Here is a 25,487-nt window from a genome sequence, read left to right on the forward strand (position 1 = left end):
GTCAGGGGTCATATATCCTTTCTGTATAATCACATCCTTTATTCTGAGAGTAAAAAATTTAAAGGGGAACTTTCAACAGGGTAGACAAATCTAACCTGCTGATAGCCCCTTATAGCGCCTGGGACGCTGAGGAAGAAGGTATGTGTGTTACCTTCCTCCTTGGCACTGGTCCTACACTGTTAGTCAGAGTAATCTTCGCTCCAGTGAACTGTTAGGAGCACTGCCATGTCATCCGACCGATCCATTGATTATTATTAGAGGGAGCCGGCCAATGACACAGCAGTGCTCCTTACAATGCACCAGAGCAAAGATTGCTCTGACTAACAGCGCAGGACTGGCTCCAAGGAGGAAGGTAAGAGACATACATTCCTCCTCAGCATCCCGGGCGCTATAAGGGCTATCAGCAGGTTAAATTTGTCTAGCCTGCTGATATTTTCCTTTTAAGCTCTTCATATACTTTATACTTTTGTTGGCTGTACACACCGATCGCGGCAGGTTCGTACATCAGTATAAGGTGTATGTTGCTCTTTCCACAGATCACAGATAGCGCATGTCGATGATGATAGGGGTAGAGAGTACAAACCTCCACTCCCTATAGGGGACACAGGAACACTCGGCCGTGCTAAACGTTCCTGTGTATGGGGAGGACAGGAGATTATTGATGACAGTTATTGATAGTAAATTGCCACCTTTAGACTAAACACCTTAATATCTTAATAGCAGAGATAAGTGAGCTTTGGTTTCTCTAACAAATGCTGGAGGTGTAATGATTGCCCTTTTATAAGACTCTGTGAAGTCAGAATAGTCTATTTATAATGTGCTTGCTTGGGGATGCTTACATCATTACAATGGTATTATGTACTATGAAAACATATTATAATACTATGGAATTATATTATACAACAAACTCTTTCTACCTTTGAAATATGGTCAAATAAGATACTGTAGATACCATGCTTAAAATACTAATCTAAAAGCTTTTAGCCATGTTCTGATTAAAGAAGTCCGGTGAAAAATTTTATTAAAGTACTGTATTGCCCCCCAAAAGTTATACAACTCCCAATATACACTTATTATGGGAAATTCACATAAAGTGACTTTTTTCCCTGCACTTATTACTGCATCAAGGCTTCACTTTCTGGACAACATTGTGATGTCACGACCTGACTCCCAGAGCTGTGCGGGCTGTGGCTGCTGGAGAAGATGATGGCAGGGGGACACTGAGGGACACAGGGCACTGGAGGACACAGAGCATCTCTCTGCCATCATCCTCTCCAGCAGCCACAGCCGCACAGCTCTGGGAGTCGGGTCGTGACATCACCATGTTATCCAGGAAGTGAAGCCTTGATGCAGTAGTAAGTGCAGGGAAAAAAGCACTTTATAAGCATTTCCTGTAATAAGTGTATATTGGTGATTTGTATAACTTTTGGGGGGCAATACAATACATTAATAAAAAATTTTCGCTGGACTTCTCCTTTAACAAGAAACATATTCCAACTTTTATTTTTCCAGAGAAGGTTTGAAAATGAAATCAATAATGTGGTTCAGTGCTTTGGGCACATACTGTATATCTTTTTCACACATCATGGCTACTAATATTGTTTCTACTACGATGTGCATCACTGACTCCAACACAGATTAATGGAAGGTGTAAAATTGTAGTGTGCCTAGCAAGCTCCAGAAGCAGGCACCGGCTATAAGCTTTGTAACAACAGAATTATAGTATTCTTTATAGCAAGCCTATTGGTAGGTAAATGAGGCCCTGTTTGAGGGTATCACTTAACTAGGTGCAGTGTTCACACATACATTCATATTGCATTTTCATTGCACTGCTGCATCATTTCATTGCCGTAATTAATAATTTAATTGCATTAATTAATTATTTAATTGTCGTCCAGCCGTCCTTCGTTGAGTTAATGTGATAAAACTCAAATGTGTAGGAACATACCCTGTGTGAAGCGATATGAGGTAATGTGTGGCAGATATTATGCCTGAAAATCCATTACAGTGGTACCTTGGTTTAAGAGCTCACAGTTTTTCACAATTCTGACTTGGTTTAAGAGCATTGCTTTGGTTTAACCCCTTCCCTCCTGGGCATATTTTCGTTTATGCGTTTTTGTTTTTTCCTCCTTGGGTTTAAAAGGCCATAGCACTCGCATTTTTTCACCTACAGACCCACATGAGCCCTTATTTTTTGTGCAACTAATTGTTCTTTGCAATGGTAGACTTATCTTTTGCATAAAATATATTGCGAAACCAAAATAAAATTATATGCACAGTGAAATTGAAAATAAAACTCAATATTTTTTATTTAGGGTGGTTTTCTGTTTATGCCATGCGCCATATGGTAAAACTGACTTGTTTTGCATGTTCCTCAAGTTGTTATGGTTACAACGATATGTAACTTATATAACTTTTATAAAAAATCAAAACCTTTCAAAAAAACGAAATGTTCTTTAAAATCGCTCTATTCCCAGGCCTATAGCGCTGTTATCCTTTGGTCTATGGGGCTGAGTGAGGTGTCATTTTTTGCGCCATGATTTGTACTTTCTATCGGTACCTTACCTGCGTATATGTGACTTTTTGATCACTTTTTAACACAATTTTTCTGAATTTGATGCGACCAAAAATGGACAATTTTGCACTTTGGGATTTATTTGCGCTTACGCCGTTTACCGTGTGAGATCAGGAATGTGATAATTTAATGTTTGGGACGATTACGCACGCGGCAATGAAATATGTTTATTTATTTATAAACACGATCGCGCGGGGGAGGGGGCTGGGAGATCCGAACACAAGACACCAGGGACAGAGGGACACAAGACAGTTAGAGGCAGCTGTCATGTTTGACAGCTGCATCTAACTGGCCTAATTAGCGGGCGCGGCCGATTGGCAGCACCCGCTAAAAGCCGCGGTCCAGTGCTGCAGTAAGCAGCCGGGATCGCAGAGGTTCATAGCGGGGCTGCGGCGCGGTCCCTCTCTGAACCTCCCCACCCCCCGCACAAGACGTGTCGGTACGTCCTGCGGAGGGAAGGGGTTAAGAGCTCCCTGTACTGGGTGGGAGCGCGAGTAGAGGAGGGGCATGGTCTGCATAGCGGGGTCTACAGCCCTGTACTCTGACCCAGGAAGTCTCCCTCACCTTCCAAATCATAGCAGATCCACTTATTCTGCTGTTTCTGAATGTTTGTTTCATTTGTTTTACATGTTATTCAGAATAATAAATCCTTATTTTTGGGGTGTGGAACCAATTGTCTGCATTTCTATGATTTCTTATGGGAAAATTTGCTTTGGTTTAAGAGTGGATTTGGATTACAAGCACGGTCCCGGAACGTATTATGCTCATAATTCAAGGCACCACTATACATCCATCTGAATTGGTTTCTAACTGCAGCATTTAAGCATTTACATGGATGTCTCCAAGCCCCCAGGTAACTTGGAGAGTCTCAGAAATGTCTGAAGCCAATCTATTGCCCTTCTCTATGAAATTGCTATGCTTTTATGGTGCTTTTATGCTTATTACTTTTGTTGCACCACTGTAGACATTTTTTTCTCTATACTATTACCATAATCCACATAATATTCCACATCAGCAAATCTGCATGATTTGGTGCCTATTTGCTGGAACAAATTGTGCAGATACTGTTGTACTGAGAATTTTCTGCTGCTGAAAATCTGAAGCATATCCCCCCTCTATAAAGCATGAGATGCATTGTCACTGCTGTGATATGGTACTGAATGTTATTATAATCTGCAAATGTGTCATTCCTCTCATCCTGTTTTCAGAGTGACTGCAAAGAGGTGATGAACTGCTTTACTGGGGTTTTACTATCTTTAGGCCATGTTCACACTATGTATTAATTTAATTAACAATGGACGTTATTTTCAGTGAAAAGAGTGTGTTTGGTAATAAAATCAACACATTTGCATGGATTTCAATGCAACAACGGCCATATAGTAAACACACAGTATACACTAAGGCCATTGTTGAAATGCGGCCACAGAAAATAATGACATATCTATTTTCTACGGCCACTGCCCTGTAAACAGTGCCCATAAAAAATAGTTGTGCACACAATGTTTCGGCTGCCCGGCCGTGTTTTACATTGTGTTCATGGGGAAACGTGCGTCCTATATTGCTGTGTAAGCCGCAGGAACATGTTATACAGCAGCCATAGCTTTCTGCTGAATACAGTGTCCGTAGTAAACTAAGACTGCTGTTTTACATTGTGTTAACATACCCTTAAAGGAATGGCATACTGCTAGGGTACACTTCCACATCCAGATACTGAGAATAATGGGCACAGATCTGGCTCTCCCTGTACAGTGGCATTTCCAGCTATCTGGTTGTGCAAAGAACTGAAGTTGGTCCCATTTACTTACATGGGTCACTGCCATAGTTTTTAAATAGCTGGTAAAAAAAACTTTGAAGGGGAAATATTCTCAGGGTTTGTGGGAATCCTAGCAATATGCCATCACTTTATATGATGAGAACAGCTAACAAGACTAACAATGGCCAAAATGATTAATGTTTTATACTAACACCGTGAATAAAGTGCACATTGACATATTTAATACTTTACATTGTTTCTTGACCTCACATACAGTTTTTGTATTATTAACATGGTGAGATACTTGCACATACCTTTGTATCCCAGTATGGACACTGTGATAGTGAGTAAGGCACAAAGAATATACAGCAGAATTATTGAGAATTTCAATGCCCAGTTATTCTTGCACTTTGTACACTGGGTTCCTTCTTGTATGCCTGTTAAAAAGAAAAGTATATAGCATTAATACAGTATACAGATTAAATACAGAAAAATGATTAATGGAAAAACTTAATGGGGATTAGGTGTACAATTATTTCACTTATTATAATATTCACGGATTAATATAATAAACACAAAGCTGTGTCAGTATGTAAGAAAGAAGTCTTTGCAGCGGTGTTGATGGAAGGTTATGCTCCCCAATCACAGGATAGCTACGAGATGTTAATATTATAGAAAACATACAATAAAACAATGTATAATTTCTTTATGTGTATAATAGAATACAATATAATTGCCAGCATACTGACCCTAAATCCGCTGCACATATTAGTCTGGTAACACAGTTACTGCATAGAATCTCTAGTTCACAGACAGATTTGATATGATGTCTTCCATACATTATTTGCTGATATTATAGTATCACAAATACACATCTGGAGACCAAAAAGCTAGTAAACAGAGCAGTGCACAGAACATGTGGTGAGCCTATAGTCTGCTTTACTGCAAATGAAGGAGTGCTCCTTAGAGGAGTATGTAAGTAAAGAAGGGCCATTGTGGTTGATACTAACCCTTTATTGCACAGTGTGGTGCCAGGAGCTATCCACAGTTATCAGTGCTGATGTCTAGTGGCTCCCCATGAACAGTTGCCATAAGATCATGTCTATCAGGAGATACAATGTATAGTGCTAATATGTAATTTTCTGGCCTTCAAGCAACAACACTATCTGTACTTCAGCATCAAAGCTTATATTCATTACAAGGAACCAAACTCCTGAAGCCAGTCTTACTGACATTGATTCCTATAATTACTAATGGCAATTTCTCTACATAATAAACCATTTCTGACAGACTAACCTCTTTCAGACCCCCTGTCCCAACCACTTTACAAAGACCAGACTTTCTAGCAGATTTTCCAAACCATCCTACACTATGTACCTCTTTATTACAACCCTTTAAAAGATCATTTTCAATGGAATACTCTGCATTCAGTGCTGGACTGCACGTGGATTGATTCTGGGGGCCAACCCTACACTTACTGTAGATGAAAATATTACCTGACCATTTCTAGGTCTCACATAATGCACATAAATGCATGTTCTTGGTTATGACCATGTGATCATATGACTTAAAAGTCATAGTGCGCTCTCTCTAAGACTCTTGTAGTACTGTTATGTCCAGGCGGGAAAGGGTAATGTTGCAGCCAATTTTAGTTTTCTTCCTTCCTTTCAGGAGCCATAACCATTTTTAGTTTTCTGTTGACTGACTGGCATCACTGTGAGTTCAACAAGGTGGCCCAGGGAGGGAGGAGATGGATCCACCACTACACAGACAAAGGATGGCGGTGGTAAGTTGACTTGACATCTTATTATCTCGCCACAGAGGCAGAGTTATTGACTATTTCTCTGTTAGAACAAGACACAAGAGGGGACTACTCTAGCTCAGGGAAATTCACCTGCTCCTCCGTGGGTCAGTCCAGGCCTGTCTGCTTTTGACTTGTTCTGTCATATTTTTTATTTTATTAGGGTAAGTTCACATAATGTTGCAGATTTTCCCAATTAACCTTAAGCCAAAATTTCCATGGACATTGGAAGATCATTTACTGGAAATCCCCATGTAAATGCATTTTTATTAGACGGCTTCTGACATTTTCTGCTTTTGGTTAGTATACTGACTAACAATTTTTTTTTTTTTTACAAGGACTACAAACTAGTCGCCCTTGTAAGAGTACTGTTATAAACATGAATCGGTATTGGCTAGACTGGGGTGCGGAGGCTAATTGATCCTTATATCTTTACCCTTAATTCCCTTAATTGCAGCAGGAGGATCCCCAAATTGTCGATTCGGAAAAGTAACACATTAGGAATGAGGCATGGTCAAGAATGGAGCTGTATGTCACCAAGGAAGCAGTCAGGATGTGATGGGCCTAGGGATTAGTCTGGGATTCAAACATTTACAAATATACAAATAACTATGACATTTCTGGGCATATAGCCCCATTCATTGGATTCATACTACTTTCCTAAATCACTATCTGATGTAGGGCCTATAAACTTGGAAACGCATTGTGCATTTTAAATTAAGCATAGTCATTTGTCATTTGTACATCTTTGAGTCCAGTTTGGATTTATCAATTACACTGTCACCCCCTTTTTTTAAGTGGTGCTGTTGCCGTGAAGCCCCGCCCAGGTAGCACAACCTGCAGATGATAAAAGATGACTTTTTACAGGAACAAGCATCATGACGTATGATATAAACATAAGGTATGAAAACTGCAAAATTTATCCTTTACACCTGTGTAGAGATGTCATAATGCAAAAAGGGGGTGACAGTGTCATTTTAAAGGCTAGTACTGTGATCAGGGGTCTTTTCTCCATGCTTCTACACTTTGGACTGTGAAGATACCATAAGCCTTTGGACACCTGTTTGGGCTGCATCACAATCAAAGACCAGTGATACAGTTGTGTCTCTCACACAACTGGCCAATTTCAGCTACCTGTAAAATGTCTGTGCCAGTGCCCTGTCAATGCATTTTAAGGCTGCGTTCACACTACGTATATTTCAGTCAGTATATGTTTATTTCAGTCAGTATATTTCAGTCAGTATTGCAACCAAAACCAGGAGTGGATTAAAAACACAGAAAGAATCTCTTCATACAATGTTGAAATTGAGTGGATGGCCGCCATTTAATAGCAAATATGTGCTGTTATTTTAGAACAACGGCTGTTATATTGAAATAATGGCAGTTATTTACTGTTATATGGCGGCCATCCACTCAGTTTAAACATTATGTGAACAGATCCTTTCTGTGTTGTTAATCCACTCCTGGTTTTGGTTGCAATACTGACTGAAATATACTGACTGAAATATACGTAGTGTGAACCCAGCCTAAATAGTATCAGCCTGTATTTTGTTCATAGTTCTACTATAAGGCTGGGTTCACACTATGTATATTTGAGGCTGTATTTGGTCCTCATGTCAGGTCCTCATAGCAACCAAAACCAGGAGTGGATTGAAAACACAGAAAGGATCTGTTCACACAATGTTGAAATTGAGTGGATGGCCGCCATATAACAGTAAATAACGGCCATTATTTCAATACCACAGCCGTTGTTTTAAAATAACAGCAAATATTTGCCATTAAATGACGGCCATCCACTCAATTACAACATTATGTGAACAGATCCTTTCTGTGTTTTCAATCCACTCCTGGTTTTGGTTGCTATACAGCCTCACAAATACAGCCTCAAATATACATAGTGTGAACCCAGCCTAAGGCAGAAGTGTATTCAGGAAACAACAATGGATAAAATAGCAATCCAAAGCAATTCAATAGCATTCTTCAGTAAAAAAACAAATAACAGGTAGAATTGAAGTTTGTTAGCATTTTATTTTACTAATTTTAAAGGAGAAGTCCGGCAGAAATTTGATTAAAATATTGTATTGCCCCCCAAAAGTTATGCAAATCACCAATATACACTTATTATGGGAAATGATGGCAGAGGGACACAGGGCACTGGAGAGACACTGAACATCCCTCTGCCATCATCCTCTCCAGCAGCCACAGCCCGCACAGCTCTGGGAGTCGGGTCGTGACATCACTATTTTATCCAGGAAGTGAAGCCTTGATGCAGTAGTAAATGCAGGGAAAAAAGCACTTTATGTACATTTCCCGTAATAAGTGTATATTGGGGATTTGTATAACTTTTGGGGGACAATACAGTACTTAAATAAAAATTTTCACCCGACTTCTCCTTTAAAGAAAGCAGTACATTGACAAGAAAGACGCATTATAGTCTGATTGAAATGTCAATAAGTACTTGTAAGGCCAATATCAGACAGATATAAGTCATGCAGGATCTGTGTTTTTTTAATGAGCGTTATAGTATTGACGTTTACATTGGTCCAATAAATACACGATTAAACTTCGCTATCAGGGCCAATTGGCCGATTGTACTATATTTTGTAATATCCGCCACATCTGCTTCCCTCCTGAGCATTGCCCTTGACCTTCTACTTGTCCATATGTTTCTATTACATTTATTCTGTTTTCATTAAATTCTGCTCTACTTTAACCACATATTCACAGAATTTTTTTTTTTTCTTATTTTCATCCAAAAATTTATGAAATGCTGATTTGTTGGTCTTATTTCTGCTTTACTTATTGATGGTGCGTTCACACCTACAGGATCTGCAGCTGATTTTCTGCAGCAGATTTCATTTAAATAACTAAACACAGCATCAAATCTGCTGCAGATCTGCTGCAGATCCTGTAGGTGTGAACGCACCCTGAGTTCAGAATCCCAGGCCCTCTTTGTGTCACCCTATAGGCTTTATGTCTTTATACAATACATAGCTGTGTGTTGTGTAAACAAGAAGTCTCCTAAAGATACTGGAAGATGGGGGCACAAATTTTAACATTTCATCCAACAATATACATTATCAAATATTATTCATACACAGTTAAAAACCTAGAAAAATAGTTTCCATCTCTTTTTGGGGGAAAAAGGTTTCTTTCCTACTTTTGTTGTTGCAAACTTAATTATAACATCTGCTTTTCATCATGAATTTCTTCACATACTCTGACTCATTAAACCGACTGAAATCACATGTTAAGATCCTGTGGTGGAATTCATCCTATACAATTTACAAGACTATGGTGACCTTCGGCACATTAAATGTCTAAGAAACATGCCAATCCCAGAAGTTAACTTGGCTGCTAGAGCTGATCATTCATTTAGTACCTATAAAGTTATTGTGAATAATGCATAACTCACATGGGGACAAAGCTGTGACATTCCCATCACTCCTCTTAAACAATATACAAAGCAACTTTGCTGTTACTTAACAGGTAGGGTCAGGTTGTGCTCATCATACAAGGAAGTCACATTCCTCACCTTCCTCTTCTGGAGCAGCAAGAACACTTATTTTATTATGTAAATGGTGTACTCACACTCAGTTAACTGATATACTAATATCTCACACTATATGTTTCAGATGGGATGCTTTCTAACACCCTATTGCGTTACTTGTCACCATGTCATATTATAGAGGTTATTGCTTCTAGAGGACAGTATGGGGCCTTACCAAGGCACCATACAACTTCACAGGTATGGTTTACAGCTCCATATTACGCAGCCATAATATCTTTATGTATGTGCAAATGGCTTTACCATGTGTATAATGCCCATATGGGCAGCTGAAAGCCCAGAATATTGTGTTCTTGTGCAAAAGTGGAGGAGTATTATGGGCCCTTCCTATTTCCTTTCTTTCCACTTATAAAACCATTTACAAGCTTTGTGATGGAGCGTAAACTTGTCTTATTGGACTAACAGTCTTACCTGGCAGCACCAATTTATAGAGCTGGTGGAACTGAGTAGCTTAAAGTGAATGCACCATAAGGTACATCACTTTTTTTTACATTATCCCAGTGGTGTGGTCCTTTTTTTGAAACGCTGGGAAACATAACTCCAGCGCTTAGGATTGATTCTAATGGAGCCGCATCACAGAGGGGAGGAAATATGGGCACACTGTGGGGCAGCGGGCCTGCCCTTAATGCACAGAGCTGGGCTGGTGCATGGCAAAAGAATGGCACCAAGCTCCCTAACTGGGCAGCATTTAAAAGAAAAGGAATACCCCACTGCCAATTGGGTAAAATAAAAGGGGGATATACAGTACCTCATGGTACATTCATTTTGATGAATAGTTTTATGAAAAAGATTCAGTATAACTTGTATTTTAATCAATTCAAGTCTTACTAGTCACTTTTGACATGTCTCACAAAATTGTCAAAAGTTTTGATTCTTTGTTTCTGATATGTTACATGTATCCCTTCACTCCTCAAGAAAGAAAGGTTCAACAGGTGCAGCCAACTCCAATAGGATGCTTGAGTAAATAGCTTATAAAAGCTTTAATTTGCTTTAATTAAAGCAATAAAGCAAGGATTCAGCACCACGCGTTTCCAGGCCGGACCAGCTTCTTCATCCGGCCTAGAAACGCTTTGTGCGGTTTCCTTGTTTTATTGCTTTAATATACTTTAAAAAAAAAAAAAAGTTTTTATAAGCTACTTATTCAAGATTCCTATTGGAGTTGACCCTGCCTGTTGAACCTGTCTTGAGGAGTGGAGGTCTGCATCTTTCTATTTGCCCTGGCGTGGGGATACAGAATAGCTGAGCATAAGTGTTTCCCTCTATGGGTGGGTTCATACTAAGGAATTCTCGCAGATAATAATATCTGTCTGTCACTTCTTTCGGCGGATAGCGGAATACGCCGGCCCATAGAATGGTGTCTATGGAGCCGGCGGAAAGGCGCGCGGCGGTGTGCACGGACAGCCGACGGAATTCCGCGGATATTATCTGCGAGAATTCCGTAGTGTGAACCCACCCTATATCCTTGAAGAGTCTTGCACAACCACATCAGGTAAGGGAATCCACTGTTAAACTCCCCTACTTGATCTACCTTTGTTTTCATGATCTTGCACGATGGAGCGCTGTGTTTTCTACATGTATGCCTTGACTTTCTGGTGTATTCCATTATCAGCTCTGGTTCTGAAAGCTGTAAGCATGTTCATACAAGAAAGTCTGTCACTAAAGGCCAGTTTGGATTGCTTTAATGTGGCCACATTGTAGTGTCTGTATTACAGTGGTTTTCATATTCATCATCTATTATAAAACATGGGGGTTTCATGCATGTGGCGGTAATATAGACACTACAATGTGGCCACATTAAAGCAATCCAAACTGGCCTTTGGCCCTTCAGCTGTTGCAAAACTACAATTCCCATTATGCCTGGGCAGCCAGATCTAAAGCTTTAGCTGAAGGGCCCCCATCCCTAGTCTATATGCAAAGATTTTTACTTTTCATCCTAATAATATAAATGGGGGATGCTAGCCTGAGCCACTGATTTACAGAGCTGGATATTTTGTTGCAACATATACAGGAAACTTGGCTCCAATCAAAGCAAACTAAGATTAGTAACTGGATGGATAATAACTACTGTATTTTCCGGCGTGTTAGGCGACTGGGCATATAAGATGACCCCTGACTTTTCAAGAGATGGTCAGGGGTTTGCCTTATACGCCGGAAAATGTTAACCCCTGCAGGGGTTAACTGCAGCTAAATTAATCGGAGACCCTCGACAGCTCGGGAGAGCTTCAAAAGAATGACAGAGGCTTCAAGAGGCTCCAGAAGTACCTGAAGCCTCTGTCATTCTTCCGAAGCTCTTCTGAGCAGCCGAGCGTCTCCGATTAGACGCTCGGCTGCTCAGGAGAGCTTCAGGCATCCCCGGCGTAGTCAGTGTACGTCACACTGGCTGTGCCGGGAGCGGAGAAGAAGACGGGCGGAGGCCCAGCTGAGTTAACAGTTTTTTTTCAAATGGTCGCCCAATATGGTGGGGATGCGGGCCATTTTTGAGCCCCCCACCGTATGGGGTGACCATACCCAGCGTATAAGACGACCCCCGGCTTCTGACAAGATTTTTCTGGGTTAAAAAGTCGTCTTATACGGTAAATACGGTACCTCAAGAGCAAATCATAACCTGCAATCCCTGGAGAAGATGAAACTTGTGTGCTACATTAAGACATATTCACACATACTGTCCCCTGGACTTTACGACATATTAATGATTAGCTAAATGTTTGCTCCGCCTATTAGACTCTGTGATTGGTTGAATTTTAACTGATTGTATATGGTGATTGGTTACTTTGTCTATATTATATATATATCTTGTTTGCACATTATTGTGGTATATTTGAAAAAGGCTCAGTATGTTGTAGAGCCGAAACGTTATTTTTTTTTTTTTTAGATGCAATTGGCACAATAAAGTAAAGTCTCCTTTTGCATTAAAGAGATGCTGTCCTCACTTGCTATTTTGAGTGGATAGAATAGAGGGTGGAAGCTGACCTGGAGGAGGACTGGGCATCTGAGTCGGGATACCACTGTTCCTATGTGTGGAGTGTTCTGACAGGTAGATAAGTGATGTAGGTTGGAGGGGCTGGTCAGAAGTGGTTACATCACTCAGGGGGTGGAGCCAAACCACCTATTGGCATTTTTCTGGTGATTGCGTTAAGTTTTTTACATGAATGGATCGGCACCGGAATGGGGATGGTCATGCCATGTTCCTTTTTTTTTTAACCAGCACCTGGTTCCCGTGCACTGTACCGGTCTATTCCTGGGCACCGCCACAGCATGAAGCACTGGAGATGGGCCTGCTGGCCCCCAGTGTGACAAAATCACCTCCCCCCTGTGACGCAGCTCCTTTGATTCTAATGGAGCCACATCACCGAGGGGAGAGCAGATCGTCACACTGGGAACCGGCGGGCCTGCTTTTAGTCCTTAATGCTGGACCAGTACCCAGGATTAGACCAGTGATGTGTGTGGGAAACGGGCATTGCTTCAAAAAAATGACAGCGGCACCGGCATCCCCACGCTGGTGGCGCTCTATTCATGTAAAAAAATAGCAATGTATTAACCCCTTCAAGACCAAGCCTATTTGCACCTAAAAGACCAGGCTCATTTTTCAAAATCTGACCTGTCTCACTTTATGCGCTTATAGCTCAGTGATGCTTTAACGTATGCTAGCGATTCTGAGATTGTTTTTTCGTCACATATGGCACTTTATATTAGTGGCAAAATTTGGTCACTACTTTGTGTGTTTTTTGTGAAAAACATCAAAATATCATGAAAAATTGAAAAAATTAGCATTTTATGAACTTTGAAATTCTCTGCTTCTAAAAAAAGAAAGTTGTATTACATAAATTAGTTACTAAGTCACATTACCGATATGTCCTCTTTATTCTGGCTTCATTTCATAAACATATTTTACTTTTTTAGGGTGTTACGGGGGTTAGAAATGTATCAGCAAATTACCACATTTTCGTGAAAGTTTCCAAAACTGATTTTTTTAGGGACCAGTTCTTATTTTAAGTTGATTTAGGAGGTTTGTATACTGGAAACCCCCATAAGTGACCCCATTTTGGAAACTAGACACCTTAAAGAATTAATCTAGGGGTATAATGAGCATTTTAACCCTACAGGGGCTGGAGGAAAGTATTCACCATTAGGCTGGATTCACACGCTGTAACTGTGCGGCTGTATTTTTTATGCGGCTGTAAATGTGCGGGTGAAACTCCGGCCGTGGGAAAAAATAGACATGCGGCTCAAAACATACGGTCATTTACTTGGAAATCTGGTTCAACTAAAAATATCAAATAAAATGTTAAGAAAGTGATGGAAACACCTCTGGATGCATCTGGGAAAGCAGGGAACACAGTTTACATGAATCGCTCTTACCGGGGTTTGCGATCCTCTGCACTATAGCCGATGTCTCTCATGGTTAATCTATTGAATTAATAAAACACATTTTCTGTCTAATAAAGTCCCTTTTATTGTTCAATAATTAAATGTAAACGATTCCATCATTTTGCAATTAAATATACTGTTAAAATAAATATATATATAAATAAATGTATATTTATATATATATTTATTTTTTGACAGTATATTTAATTGCACAATGATGGATTCGTTAGAATTAAATTATTGACCAACGAAACTGAATTTATTTAAACGAAAATGTGTTTTCTTAATTAAATATTAATTAGTACAGGAAACTCCATAAGCCGGTAATTCATATGCCGGCAATAGAGCATTCTGTACTAATCATCACTTTACTTTAATGAAAACATCAAATGTTTCTTCTAATTATGTTATGACAATAGCATTATTAGAAGAAACATTTAGAATTATATGTGCACTCAGCTGATTGGCTGATCGGCTCAGCGCACGTATAATGAGCCGGTCAGCAGTACAGTGACTTCATTGTGCTGCAGGCCAGCGAAGAGGACACATCGGGGTGAGTATAGAGCTCTCCCCACCCCCTCCCCAGCACTGCACCCCTCCCAACAAGGAAGGGGGGTCACTTAACCCCTTCCTTGCTGGGATGGGTGCAGTCTGACATCAGTCTGGCCCCCAAGGGGTTAAGGGGGATGCAATACATCCTCCCTTAACCCCTTGGGGGTCAGACTGTAAGCAGCGATCTGTAAAGATGCTGCATACTGTAAGGAGCACAACACCGCTCACAATGATGGGTGTTGTGCTCCTGTTTGTGTGTTTTTGTGTGTTTCTCCCTTTTTGTTTTTCAGATATCGGTATCCTGGGGATTACGTCGGATTCCATGGACTACGTCGATGACCAGCGTTTTTTTAATGTTTTTTTTAATAAAATGGTCAATGAGGGGTGTGGGGGTGTTTTTATTTGAATAAAAAAATTTGTAAACTTGTGTCTTGTCTTTATTTCTTTACTTTATAGACTTAGTAGTGGAAGCCGTCTAATAGACGGAATCCATTACTAAGTCGGGGCCTAGTGTTAGCCGGTATAAAATGGCTAACACTAACCCCCTATTATTACCCCAGTACCCAATGCCACCAGGGGTACTGGGAAGAGCCGGGTGCCAGTGGTCCTGGAGCGTCAAAATTGGCGCTCCTGGACCGGGCGGCAGCAGGCTGGTAAGATTTAGGCTGGGGAGGGCCTAAACCAATGGCTCTTCCCACCCTGGTGTTACCAGGCTGCTGTCGTTTGGTTTTTAACCCGGCTGGTTATAAAAATAGGGGGGACCCTATGCGTTTTTTTTTTTTAAATAAATAAATAATAAAAAAAAAACGCATAGGGTCCCCCCTATTTTTATAACCAGCCGGGTTAAAAACCAAACGACAGCAGCCTGGTAACACCAGGGTGGGAAGAGCCATTGGTTTAGGCCCTCCCCAGCCTAAATCTTACCAGCCTGCTGCCGCCCGGTCCAGGAGCGCCAATTTTGACGCTCCAGGACCACTGGCACCCGGCTCTTCCCAGTACCCCTGGTGGCATTGGGTACTGGGGTAATAATAGGGGGTTAGTGTTAGCCATTTTATACCGGCTAACACTAGGCCCCGACTTAGTAATGGATTCCGTCGATTAGACGGCTTCCACTACTAAGTCTATAAAGTAAAGAAATAAAGACAAGACACAAGTTTACAAATTTTTTTATTCAAATAAAAACACCCCCACACCCCTCATTGACCATTTTATTAAAAAAAACATTAAAAAAACGCTGGTCATCGACGTAGTCCATGGAATCCGACGTAATCCCCAGGATACCGATATCTGAAAAACAAAAAGGGAGAAACACACAAAAACACACAAACAGGAGCACAACACCCATCATTGTGAGCGGTGTTGTGCACCTTACAGTATGCAGCATCTTTACAGATCGCTGCTTACAGTCTGACCCCCAAGGGGTTAAGGGAGGATGTATTGCATCCCCCTTAACCCCCGGGGGGCCAGACTGATGTCAGACTGCACCCATCCCAGCAAGGAAGGGGTTAACTGACCCCCCCTTCCTTGCTGGGAGGGGTGCAGTGCTGGGGAGGGGGTGGGGAGAGCTCTATACTCACCCCGATGTTGTCTCTTCGCTGGTCCGCAGCACAATGAAGTCACTGTACTGCGGACCGGCTCTTTATATGTGCGCTCAGCCGAACAGCCAATCAGCTGAGCGCACATATAATTCTAAATGTTTCTTCTAATAATGCTATTGTCATAACATAATTAGAAGAAACATTTGATGTTTTCATTAAAGTAAAGTGATGATTAGTACAGAATGCTCTATTGCCGGCATATGAATTACCGGCTTATAGAGCTTCCTGTACTAATTAATATTTAATGAATAAAACACATTTTCGTTGAAATAAATTCAGTTTCGTTGGTCAATAATTTATTTCTAACGAATCCATCATTGTGCAATTCAATATACTGTAAAAAAATAAATATATAGATAAATATACATTTATTTATATATCTATTTTTTTTAACAGTATATTTAATTGCAAAATGATGGATTCGTTAGAAATAAATTATTGATCAACGAAAGTGTCTTGATTACAAAGAAAATGTGTTTGATTAATTTAATATATTAACTATTAGAGGCATCGGCATTCGGCATCATTGCCGGCTATTTTTGAAGTACTCCGTACGGACCGCCTGTCAATCCACGGCCGCATATTCAGCCGCAAACAATGGTCTTGTTCATTTTTTACGGGTCCGTTTACGATAGGGCCGTAGATTCATACATAGTGTGCACTGTGCAGCCGCATATCCTATACTTCCAAGCATACACACGAACCACCAAAAATACCGCCGCACAATTACAGCCGCAAATACAGCCGCACTCTTACAACGTGTGAATCGAGCCTGAGGCTGTAAAAAAATGAAAAATTTAAATTTTCCAATAATATATACATTTAGATTAAAGTTTCTCATTTTCAAAAGGAACATGAGAGAAAAAGCACCCCAAAATTTGTAACACATGTTCTCTTGAGTACTACGGTACCCCATATGTGGGCGTAAACCACTGCATGGGCACACAGCAGGGCTCAGAAGGGAAGGAGCGCCAATTAGCTTTTCCATTGCAGATTTTGCTGAAGAAGTTTCCGAGCGCCAGGTGCATTTGCAGTGCCCCTGTAGTGTCAGCAGAGAGAAAAAACCCCATAAGTCACCCCATTTTGGAAAGTACACCCCTCAAAGAATTCATCTTGGGGTAGGATGAGCAATTTGACCCCACAGGTGTTAGAGGAAAGTATTCAAAATTAGACAGTAAAAATGAAAAACTCAATTTTTTTCCAATAATATGTTCCTTTAGTTTGAAATTTTTCAATTTTACGAGGAAAAAGAGAAAAAAGTACCCCAAAATTTGTAACGCAGGTTCTCATGAGTACAACGGTACCTCATATGTGAGCATAAACCACTGCATGGGCACACAGCGGGGCTCAGAAGGGAAGGAGCGCCAATTAGCTTTTTCAATGCAGATTTTGCTTAAGAAGTTTCTGAGCGCCAGGTGGGTTTGCAGAGCCCCTGTAGTGCCAGGGGAGTAAAATCTCGCCATAAGTCACCCCATTTTGGAAAGTGCACCCCTCAAAGAATTCATTTTGGGGTGTGGTGAGCATTTTGACCCCACAGGTATTAGAGGAAAGTATTCAAAAGTAGACAGTAAAAATGAAAAACTCAAATTTTCCCAATAATATGTTCGTTTAGTTTAAAATTTCTCAATTTCCCGAGGAACAAGAGAAAAAAAGTACCCCAAAATTTGTAACGCAGGTTCTCCTGAGTAAAAAGGTACCTCATTTGTCGGTATAAACCACTGTATGGGCACACATCAGGGCTCAGAAGGGAAGAAGCGCCAATTAGCTTTTTCAATGCAGATTTTGCTGAAGAAGTTTCTGAGCGCCAGGTGGGTTTGCAGAGCCCTTGTAGTGTCAGCAGAGTAAAATCTCGCCATAAGTCACCCCATTTTGGAAAGTGCACCCCTCAAAGAATTAATCTTGGTGTGTGGTGAGCATTTTGACCCCACAGGTATTAGAGGAAAGTATTCAAAAGTAGACAGTAAAAATGAAAAACTCGAATTTTTCCAATAATATGTTCCTTTAGTTGGAAATTTCTCAATTTCACGAGGAACAGGAGAGAAAATTCACCCCAAAATCTGTAACGCAGGGTCTCCTGAGTAGAACGGTACCCCATATGTGGGCATAAACCATTGTATGGGCACACAGCCGGGCTCAGAAGGGAAGGAGCGCCAATTCGCATTTTCTCTGCAGATTTTTCTGAAGAAGTTTCTGAGCACCAGGTGCATTTGTAGTGCCCCTGTAGTGTCTACAGAATAGAATCCCCCCAAAAGTCACCCCATTTCGGAAGGTACACCCCTCAAAGAATTCATCTTGGGGTAGGATGAGCGTTTTGGCCCCACAGGTATTAGAGGAAAGTATTCAAAATTGGCCAGTAAAAATGAAAAACTTGAATTTTTCCAAAAATATGTTGGTTTAGTTTGAAATTTCTAAATTTCACAAGGAACAGGATAAAAAATGTACCCCAAAATCAAACTCAGGTTCTCCTGAGTACAACGGTACCCCATATGTGGGCATAAACCACTGTATGGGCACACAGCAGGGCTCAGAAGGGAAGGAGCGCCAATTTGCTGGAGCAAAACCGCAGCTAGTAACAGTTATTCGAATAGCGCAGTTACTAAAATACAATAAAAAAAATTAGATTACAGCTAATGTGGGGTGGTTACGGACAGTCTGGGGTGGTTCCGGGTAATCTAGAGGTGGTTACGGGCAGTCTGAGGTGGTTACGGGCAGTCTGAGGTGGTTACAGGCAGTCTGGGGTGGTTATGGGCAGTCTGGGGTGGTTACCGGCAGTCTGGGGTGGTTTCGGGTAATCTGGGGTGGTTACGGGTAATCTGGGGTGGTTACGGATAATCTGGGGTGGATACGGTCAACATGGGGTGGTCACAGGCAACCTGCTGTGGTTAGAGGCAACCTGGTGTGGTTAGAGGCAACCTGGTGTGGTTAGAGGCAACCTGGGGTGGTTAGAGGCAACCTGGGGTGGTTATGGGCAACGTGGGGTGAATACGGACAACCTGCTGTGGTTACAGACAATCTGGTATGGTTACAGGCAACCTGCTGTGGTTACGGACAATCTGGGGTGGTTGCGGACAATCTGGGGTGGTTACAGGCAACCTGCTGTGGTTACGGATAAACTGAAGTGCTAATAGGTAATCTGAGGTGGGTACCTGTAATCTGGCGTGGTTACGGGCAATCTGGAGGGGGTCACTGGCAATTTGGGGTGGTTAGAGGCAAGGTGCAGTGTTCAGAGGCAAGGTGCGGTGGTCAGATGCAAGGTGCGGTGGTCATAAGCGATGTGCGGTGGTCATAGGCGACGTGCGGTGGTCAGAGGCAAGGTGCGGTGGTCATAGGCGACGTGCGGTAGTCAGAGGCGACGTGCGGTGGTCAGAGGCGACGTGCGGTGGTCAGAGGCGACGTGCGGTGGTCAGAGGCGACGTACGGTGGTCAGAGGCGACGTGCGGTGGTCAGAGGCGACGTGCGGTGGTCAGAGGCAACCTGCGGTGGTTGCGTGCAATCTGGGGGGTTACATGTAATCTGGCATGATTACGGGCAATCTGGGGTGGTTATGCCCAACCTGCGGTGGTTAGGGGCAACCTGGAGGGGTTACAGACAATCTAGAATTGTTACGGATAGAGTGAAGTGCTTATAGCTAATCTGGGGTGGTTACATGTAATTTGGGGTGGTTACAGGCAATCTGGGGTGATTACGGACAATCTGGAGGGGGTCACTGGCAATGTGTGGTGGTTACGGGCAACGTGCGGTGGTTATGGGCAACGTGCGGTGGTTACGGGTAATCTGGGGGGTTACGTGCAATCTGTCGTGATTACGGAGAACCTGGGGTGGTTACGGGCAACGTGCGGTGGTTACGGGCAACCTGCGGTGGTTACGGGTAATCTGGCTGGGGGTTAGGGGTAATTTGGGAGTAAACTGTAATTATTACTATAATAAAAAGTGTGTGTTTTATTTTTTTGTATGTTTGTCACTTTTTGTACTTTATACATTCATTTTCACTGTATTACTATGATTACTGTGATATTTTCTATCACAGTAATCATAGTTCAGTGACAGAGACCAAATTGGTCTCTGTCACTTTAAATTTTCAGAGCTTGGCTGGTTGTGGAGCGCATGCGCACTTCATAACCAGCCAGGACACCGAAGAGGAAGGAGCTCCGTGGATCCGGTGAGTATATGGGGAAGGGAGGGTGACTGGGGGACGGGGGTGACAGGGGGGGTGGGGGGCGACTTGGGGGGTGGGGGGACATCACTTTTTATCCCCTGTCACCAATCATTCATGGTGACAGGGGATAAAAAGTGCCTGGAGCACATGGCACAAGCGATCAGCGGTATATAGTATATACCGCTGATCGCTTGTACCGGGACCCCACAGGGGGGGTCCCGATGACTGCCCCATGCTCTCCGCTACCTCCGGTGGCGGAGAGCATGGGGCTTTCATTCATTTTTCTTTTTTGATCACTGTGAACAGACATTAGTCTGTTCACAGTGATCGCGGCGGCCATCTTGGATCCGATGGCCGCCGCGGGAGGGGGGGTTAGTGACTGGGGCACTAGGGGGGTGATCTGGGGTCTGATTTTTACTTATTTCATCTCCCCCCACCGTGGATTCACGGTGGGGGGAGATGAAATACAGCGGCGGCACCGGCCCATTAGTGACCGCCGTTTCGGCGGTCACTAAGGGGTTAATGGGGGTCAGCTGCGGAATCGCCGCTGATCCTCATTATCTCCGGTGCTGTACACAGATGAGAGCGGGATCGCTGTCCCTGCAGCGATCCCGTTCTCATCACAAAGCCCCTGTCAGTCAGGAACGTATATGTACATTCCTACTGCACGGGGCATGTGCAATAGGAACGTATATATACAGATGGCTGACGTGAAGGGGTTAATATTACATTCGCTTTAAAATGATAAAAGAATCGCAATGACTTATATTGAAAAAAACGCAGGTTAAAAAAAAAACAAAAAAAAAACTGCTATACTGATTTATACTAAATTGAAAAACCCCTAATCAGCCAAAGAGCAGTAAAAATGCCTGGCAGTTTTTTGTGGGGATTTACTTTGGAAGTAAGGTGTGTGCAGAAAACCTACAGCTTATAATAATAAGTGCATACACAATCCAGCTCCACCATAAATCAACCTGTTCAAGCACTACCTTCTGTCCTTGGTTTCTAAATCCACTAGTGTGTAAACTATTCTTCAATTGACATATACAAGAGTCAATGCATATTGACTACTCATGGTGATCTAATTCATGGTCATACTACCATTACACCTTGTGCTCCATATAAAGGGTTGATCACTGCTTGCAGTCCTGAAGTCCTTGCATTCTACATCTGCATGCAGCTATCATTTGCAGGTCATGGGGTCAATGAAGTCAGTGGTGTGTAGCAGACAGTATGATTTATGGCCACTGCATGTCACCCCTACAAATCTGCCACCTGGGTAATAAGCTCATTTGACCTCATGGCAGAAACGTCCCTGCTTGTTACTCTGGTGAACAGGACAAGAGTGAAATGTATTGTTATTTTGTATGTGTACTGTCATAAGTCCAGGTGTGTTTGTGCAGTGGCTCTTCTGGTGCTATTGAAGCTGCATGCATGATGCCATAAGCAGCGGAGAACTTCTAATACTGATATAAATGCCATCTGCTATCAGTAGTAAACTTTGTCTGTGAAAGCAGAAGAAATGGAGGGTAATGTGAGAGCTATTATTACGCTCACTGCTATGAAATTCCTGGCTTTTACGCTCAGGAAGCATTGTGTTGATATTGGCTTCCCTGTGGGTTTAAAATCTTGTTTAAATGTAGCAGACTATGAATACTCTTTGAGGTTGTGCTGTGTTATTCCATGAAATGTCTTCCAGATGATTATTTACAGACACTGTCTCTATAAAGCATGAGAATAATATGTCACTGAATCAAAAAGACAACTCTCTCTTTGCTTTATTTTTGGGACCCAACAAGTAATTTACTGTAATAATGTTGAAACCATAAGAACGTCTTCTGCATTATACAGAAATATCATACACATACATCAGTTTGTGAAAAAACAAGTGTCCAGCGACCAGTGATCACGTTGGCCAAGCTTAAAACATCATGTGACAAATTTGTTCGGGCAAAATGTGACAAGACCCATCAGTTTGCCATTATCACCCAATGATCTAGAGGGTTTATGGGGCTATTAGACTATATCTCTGCAATAGATGTCTGATAACAGAAGGATCCGGTTGGATTTCTGCTGCCAGGATTGATCACCCAGGACAGAAGACACTGCCGGGGGTTCTTCCCATTAAAATGAACAAGCTGATTTGGGAAACCTGAGTGTGTATGTATACATTTTTATGCCCATAGGTTGAACTGTAAAATGGCTGTTTATTGGCTCAAAAATGGGTAAAACAATTGTCGTAAAACAACTGCTTTGTATAACGCCTAATAATTTTTTGGCCCTAATTTAAATGGCCATTAAATTAATTTACATGCCTTTTTACGCCCATTTACAGTTCAAAATACAGTCATAAATGTCCCAAAGGCACACAGACTTAAGCTATAAAATTACAGTTTAAAAAGTGATGTGTGAACATAATTTACCATTACCTGCGGTTTTACGACTACCAAGTGGTAATCTTTGTTTATATAATATCATGCTATATTTGCTATATTGGCCCCAAAGATCACATAAAACGCATAGAAGAGTTGCAGTTTTGGCGCATTTTTTACAAGTGTTCACATATAAACATGTACCGCATTTTGGCAAAACAGAGGAGAACATTTTGGCTCAACAGTCTATGGGTTCAAAATTTTTATAGAAAAATGTATAGATTTATAGAAAGTGTCTAAGGTCATACTGCTTTTATTTAGCAATTGTTTCACACCAGGTTTAGTAGAAATTATAAAGACACAATGCAGACTGGTTGTTCTTGTAGACTCTTGTAATAGCTGGGAGATTGTTGATTCAGCCAACTCTGGTTGGCTGTTTGTGGTATGGTTTTTAATAACATAAGTTGATGTCTTTCTCTTAAAGAAAAATCATAATAAAAATGTTTACTGGATTTCTGGAGACCAGTGATTGATCCTAGGATGTATACTAATTAATACATTTACGGGGAGATTTATGAACAATGCGCCCCTGGCCTTCTCCAGATTCTTGCCTTCTCCCTGGCGTACGCTTGCCGTAACCCCTGCTCGTCTGTTGGGCAGGCAGTTGCATCTTGGGGTTGTCTATCTGAATCCCATCAAGGGCAACACCTGAATAAAGTTTGTGTGGCTTTCCCATATCTGCTGAGTTTGCTATAAGTACTTTGATTTTGCTTCCACATTTTTGCCTGGATCGGGCCTGTTAAAGCATATGAATACTTTAGCACATATGATGAGTGCAATCCTAAGTTTTGTACACTACAAAAGTGGTGTTAACACAGCCTTACTGGAAGATTTGAGCAGTAGTTAAAGTTACTCTGTACCTACAATCTGCCACCTCCAAACCACTTGTACCGTGAGATAATTGCTTTTAATCCAAGATCTGTCCTGGGGTCCATTCAGCAGGTGTTGCAGTTATTGTCCTAAAAAAACAACTTCCAGCCCTGTGTCAAAATGGCGTGGTCTAAAGTTTTTGTGCCCTAGGCCTGCAACACCCCTCCGTCCATCCTACCTGCCCTTTTCATCATTAGGAATGCCAGAGGGCAGGATTTCTCCTAATTTCCACTTGTCTGAACACTGTACATGGCCTGGATCGTTAAGGCACCTGTACAGTGTTTAGAAAAGTGATGAACAGGAGAAATCCTGCCTGTGATATTGCTAATGATGAAGAGTGTGGGAGGAAGGACAGAGGGGTGTCGCAGGCCTATGGCACAGACACTTGAGGCCATGCCAGTTTGACACAGCGCTATAGGTTTAAAAGTTATTTTTTAGGACAGTAACCGCATCACCTGCCGAATGGACTCCAGGACAGATCTTGGATTAAAAGCAGCTATCCGAAGGTACAAGCAGTTGGGGGGGGGGGTGGGGGCAGATTGTGGGTACATAGTCTATTTTAAAAAAAATTCCACCAGAGCTTCAGACCAGATTTAGTACAAATTTTACAAATAGTATGTGGCCTCGCAACTACCCAAGGCCTGACTATTAACAACAAAGCCCAGGATCTTTTTTTTTTTATATAATGGTGACATTTAACTTCCTTGTTTGTATTATTTACTTTCATGATAATGAGAGCTTGTTTCAGCTTTTAGACTCAGCCACTCATTTATCAGCAATGCAATTGAACATTATCCAAGCAGAAAATCTTTTATAAGTTCAGTTCTTGGACTTCTGAAGAATCTTTTGTTTTTGTGCAGTCCCAGGGAATTACTTACGGATTATGAACAGTTTCTTCTCTCTAATGATTCACCAGATGTAGATTATCAGTTGGTACATTCTGCATGTGAACGGAACCATCATAAAAATAGACAGAGCCAAGATAAGTGGTGAAGCACTAGTGCAACTTTACAGCTGTCTCCGCTTTTTTCTTAGCTTTTACTTCCTAAGTATAGGATAATGCAAAATAGCAACAGATGTGAATATATAGTCACTGCCCTTTTAGCAAACATTACATAAATTAATAGTTGAAGTGCATGTAAGAAGCTTTGTAATATATATTATCAGTAAAAAATGTTTTTTCTCTTATTAAGCTTTATTAATCCCCCAACCCCCTTTTTCAAAAAACGATCAATTCAGTCTTCCATTATCAAGATGAACTAGCTGCACACTGTGTGATCAGATTACATGGTGCCCATAAAAGTGTATGAACTGGGAATGGGGTGAAGGGGAGATTGGCAGGGGTTTTATTGTACACAGCCAAAAGCATGCAGACTCTAAAAAGAGACTGTCAAAGTTTATAGGATTAGATCTTACTACAAAGATTAATTCACAGCTTAGACTGCTCTTTAATGTCCTCCATGCTGCTTCTTCTAAGGTCTACGAAGAGACAGAAGAGCAGGATTCCCCCTTCTCTGTGTTTGCAGTGTATGGGAGCTAACATACAAGCTAGGTTTCATCTAGTAGCTCAGGCACAGCAATTTTAGAGAAGGCTCCTGCAGAAACTGGTGAAACATGCCATATGCAAGTTATATCGTTGGCATAATAGTGTACACACGACTGCTTATCCTTGGCATAATAATGTACACACCATTGCTTATCCTTGGCATAATAATGTACACACGACTGCTTATCCTTAAAAGCTGGCTTAAATGACAGGTATTCTTTGTTGTAAACGTTGTAAAAATATTGATTAGTATAATGCCATATCATGC

The 25,487-nt window shown here is 41.5% G+C and overlaps 1 protein-coding gene across 1 annotated transcript in view; it reads right to left on the minus strand.

The window, feature by feature from the left end:
- Positions 1 to 25,487, minus strand: part of COLEC12 (collectin subfamily member 12) — a 115,187-nt gene that overhangs the window by 15,056 nt on the left and 74,644 nt on the right. Inside the window, exon 3 of the mRNA XM_069960078.1 lies at positions 4,643 to 4,765. Within this exon, the coding sequence (XP_069816179.1) occupies positions 4,643 to 4,765 (123 nt within the window). The remainder of the gene's footprint in view (positions 1 to 4,642; positions 4,766 to 25,487) is intronic.

This window comes from Dendropsophus ebraccatus, chromosome 2, assembly GCF_027789765.1.
Source record: "Dendropsophus ebraccatus isolate aDenEbr1 chromosome 2, aDenEbr1.pat, whole genome shotgun sequence".
Taxonomy (NCBI): domain Eukaryota; kingdom Metazoa; phylum Chordata; class Amphibia; order Anura; family Hylidae; genus Dendropsophus; species Dendropsophus ebraccatus.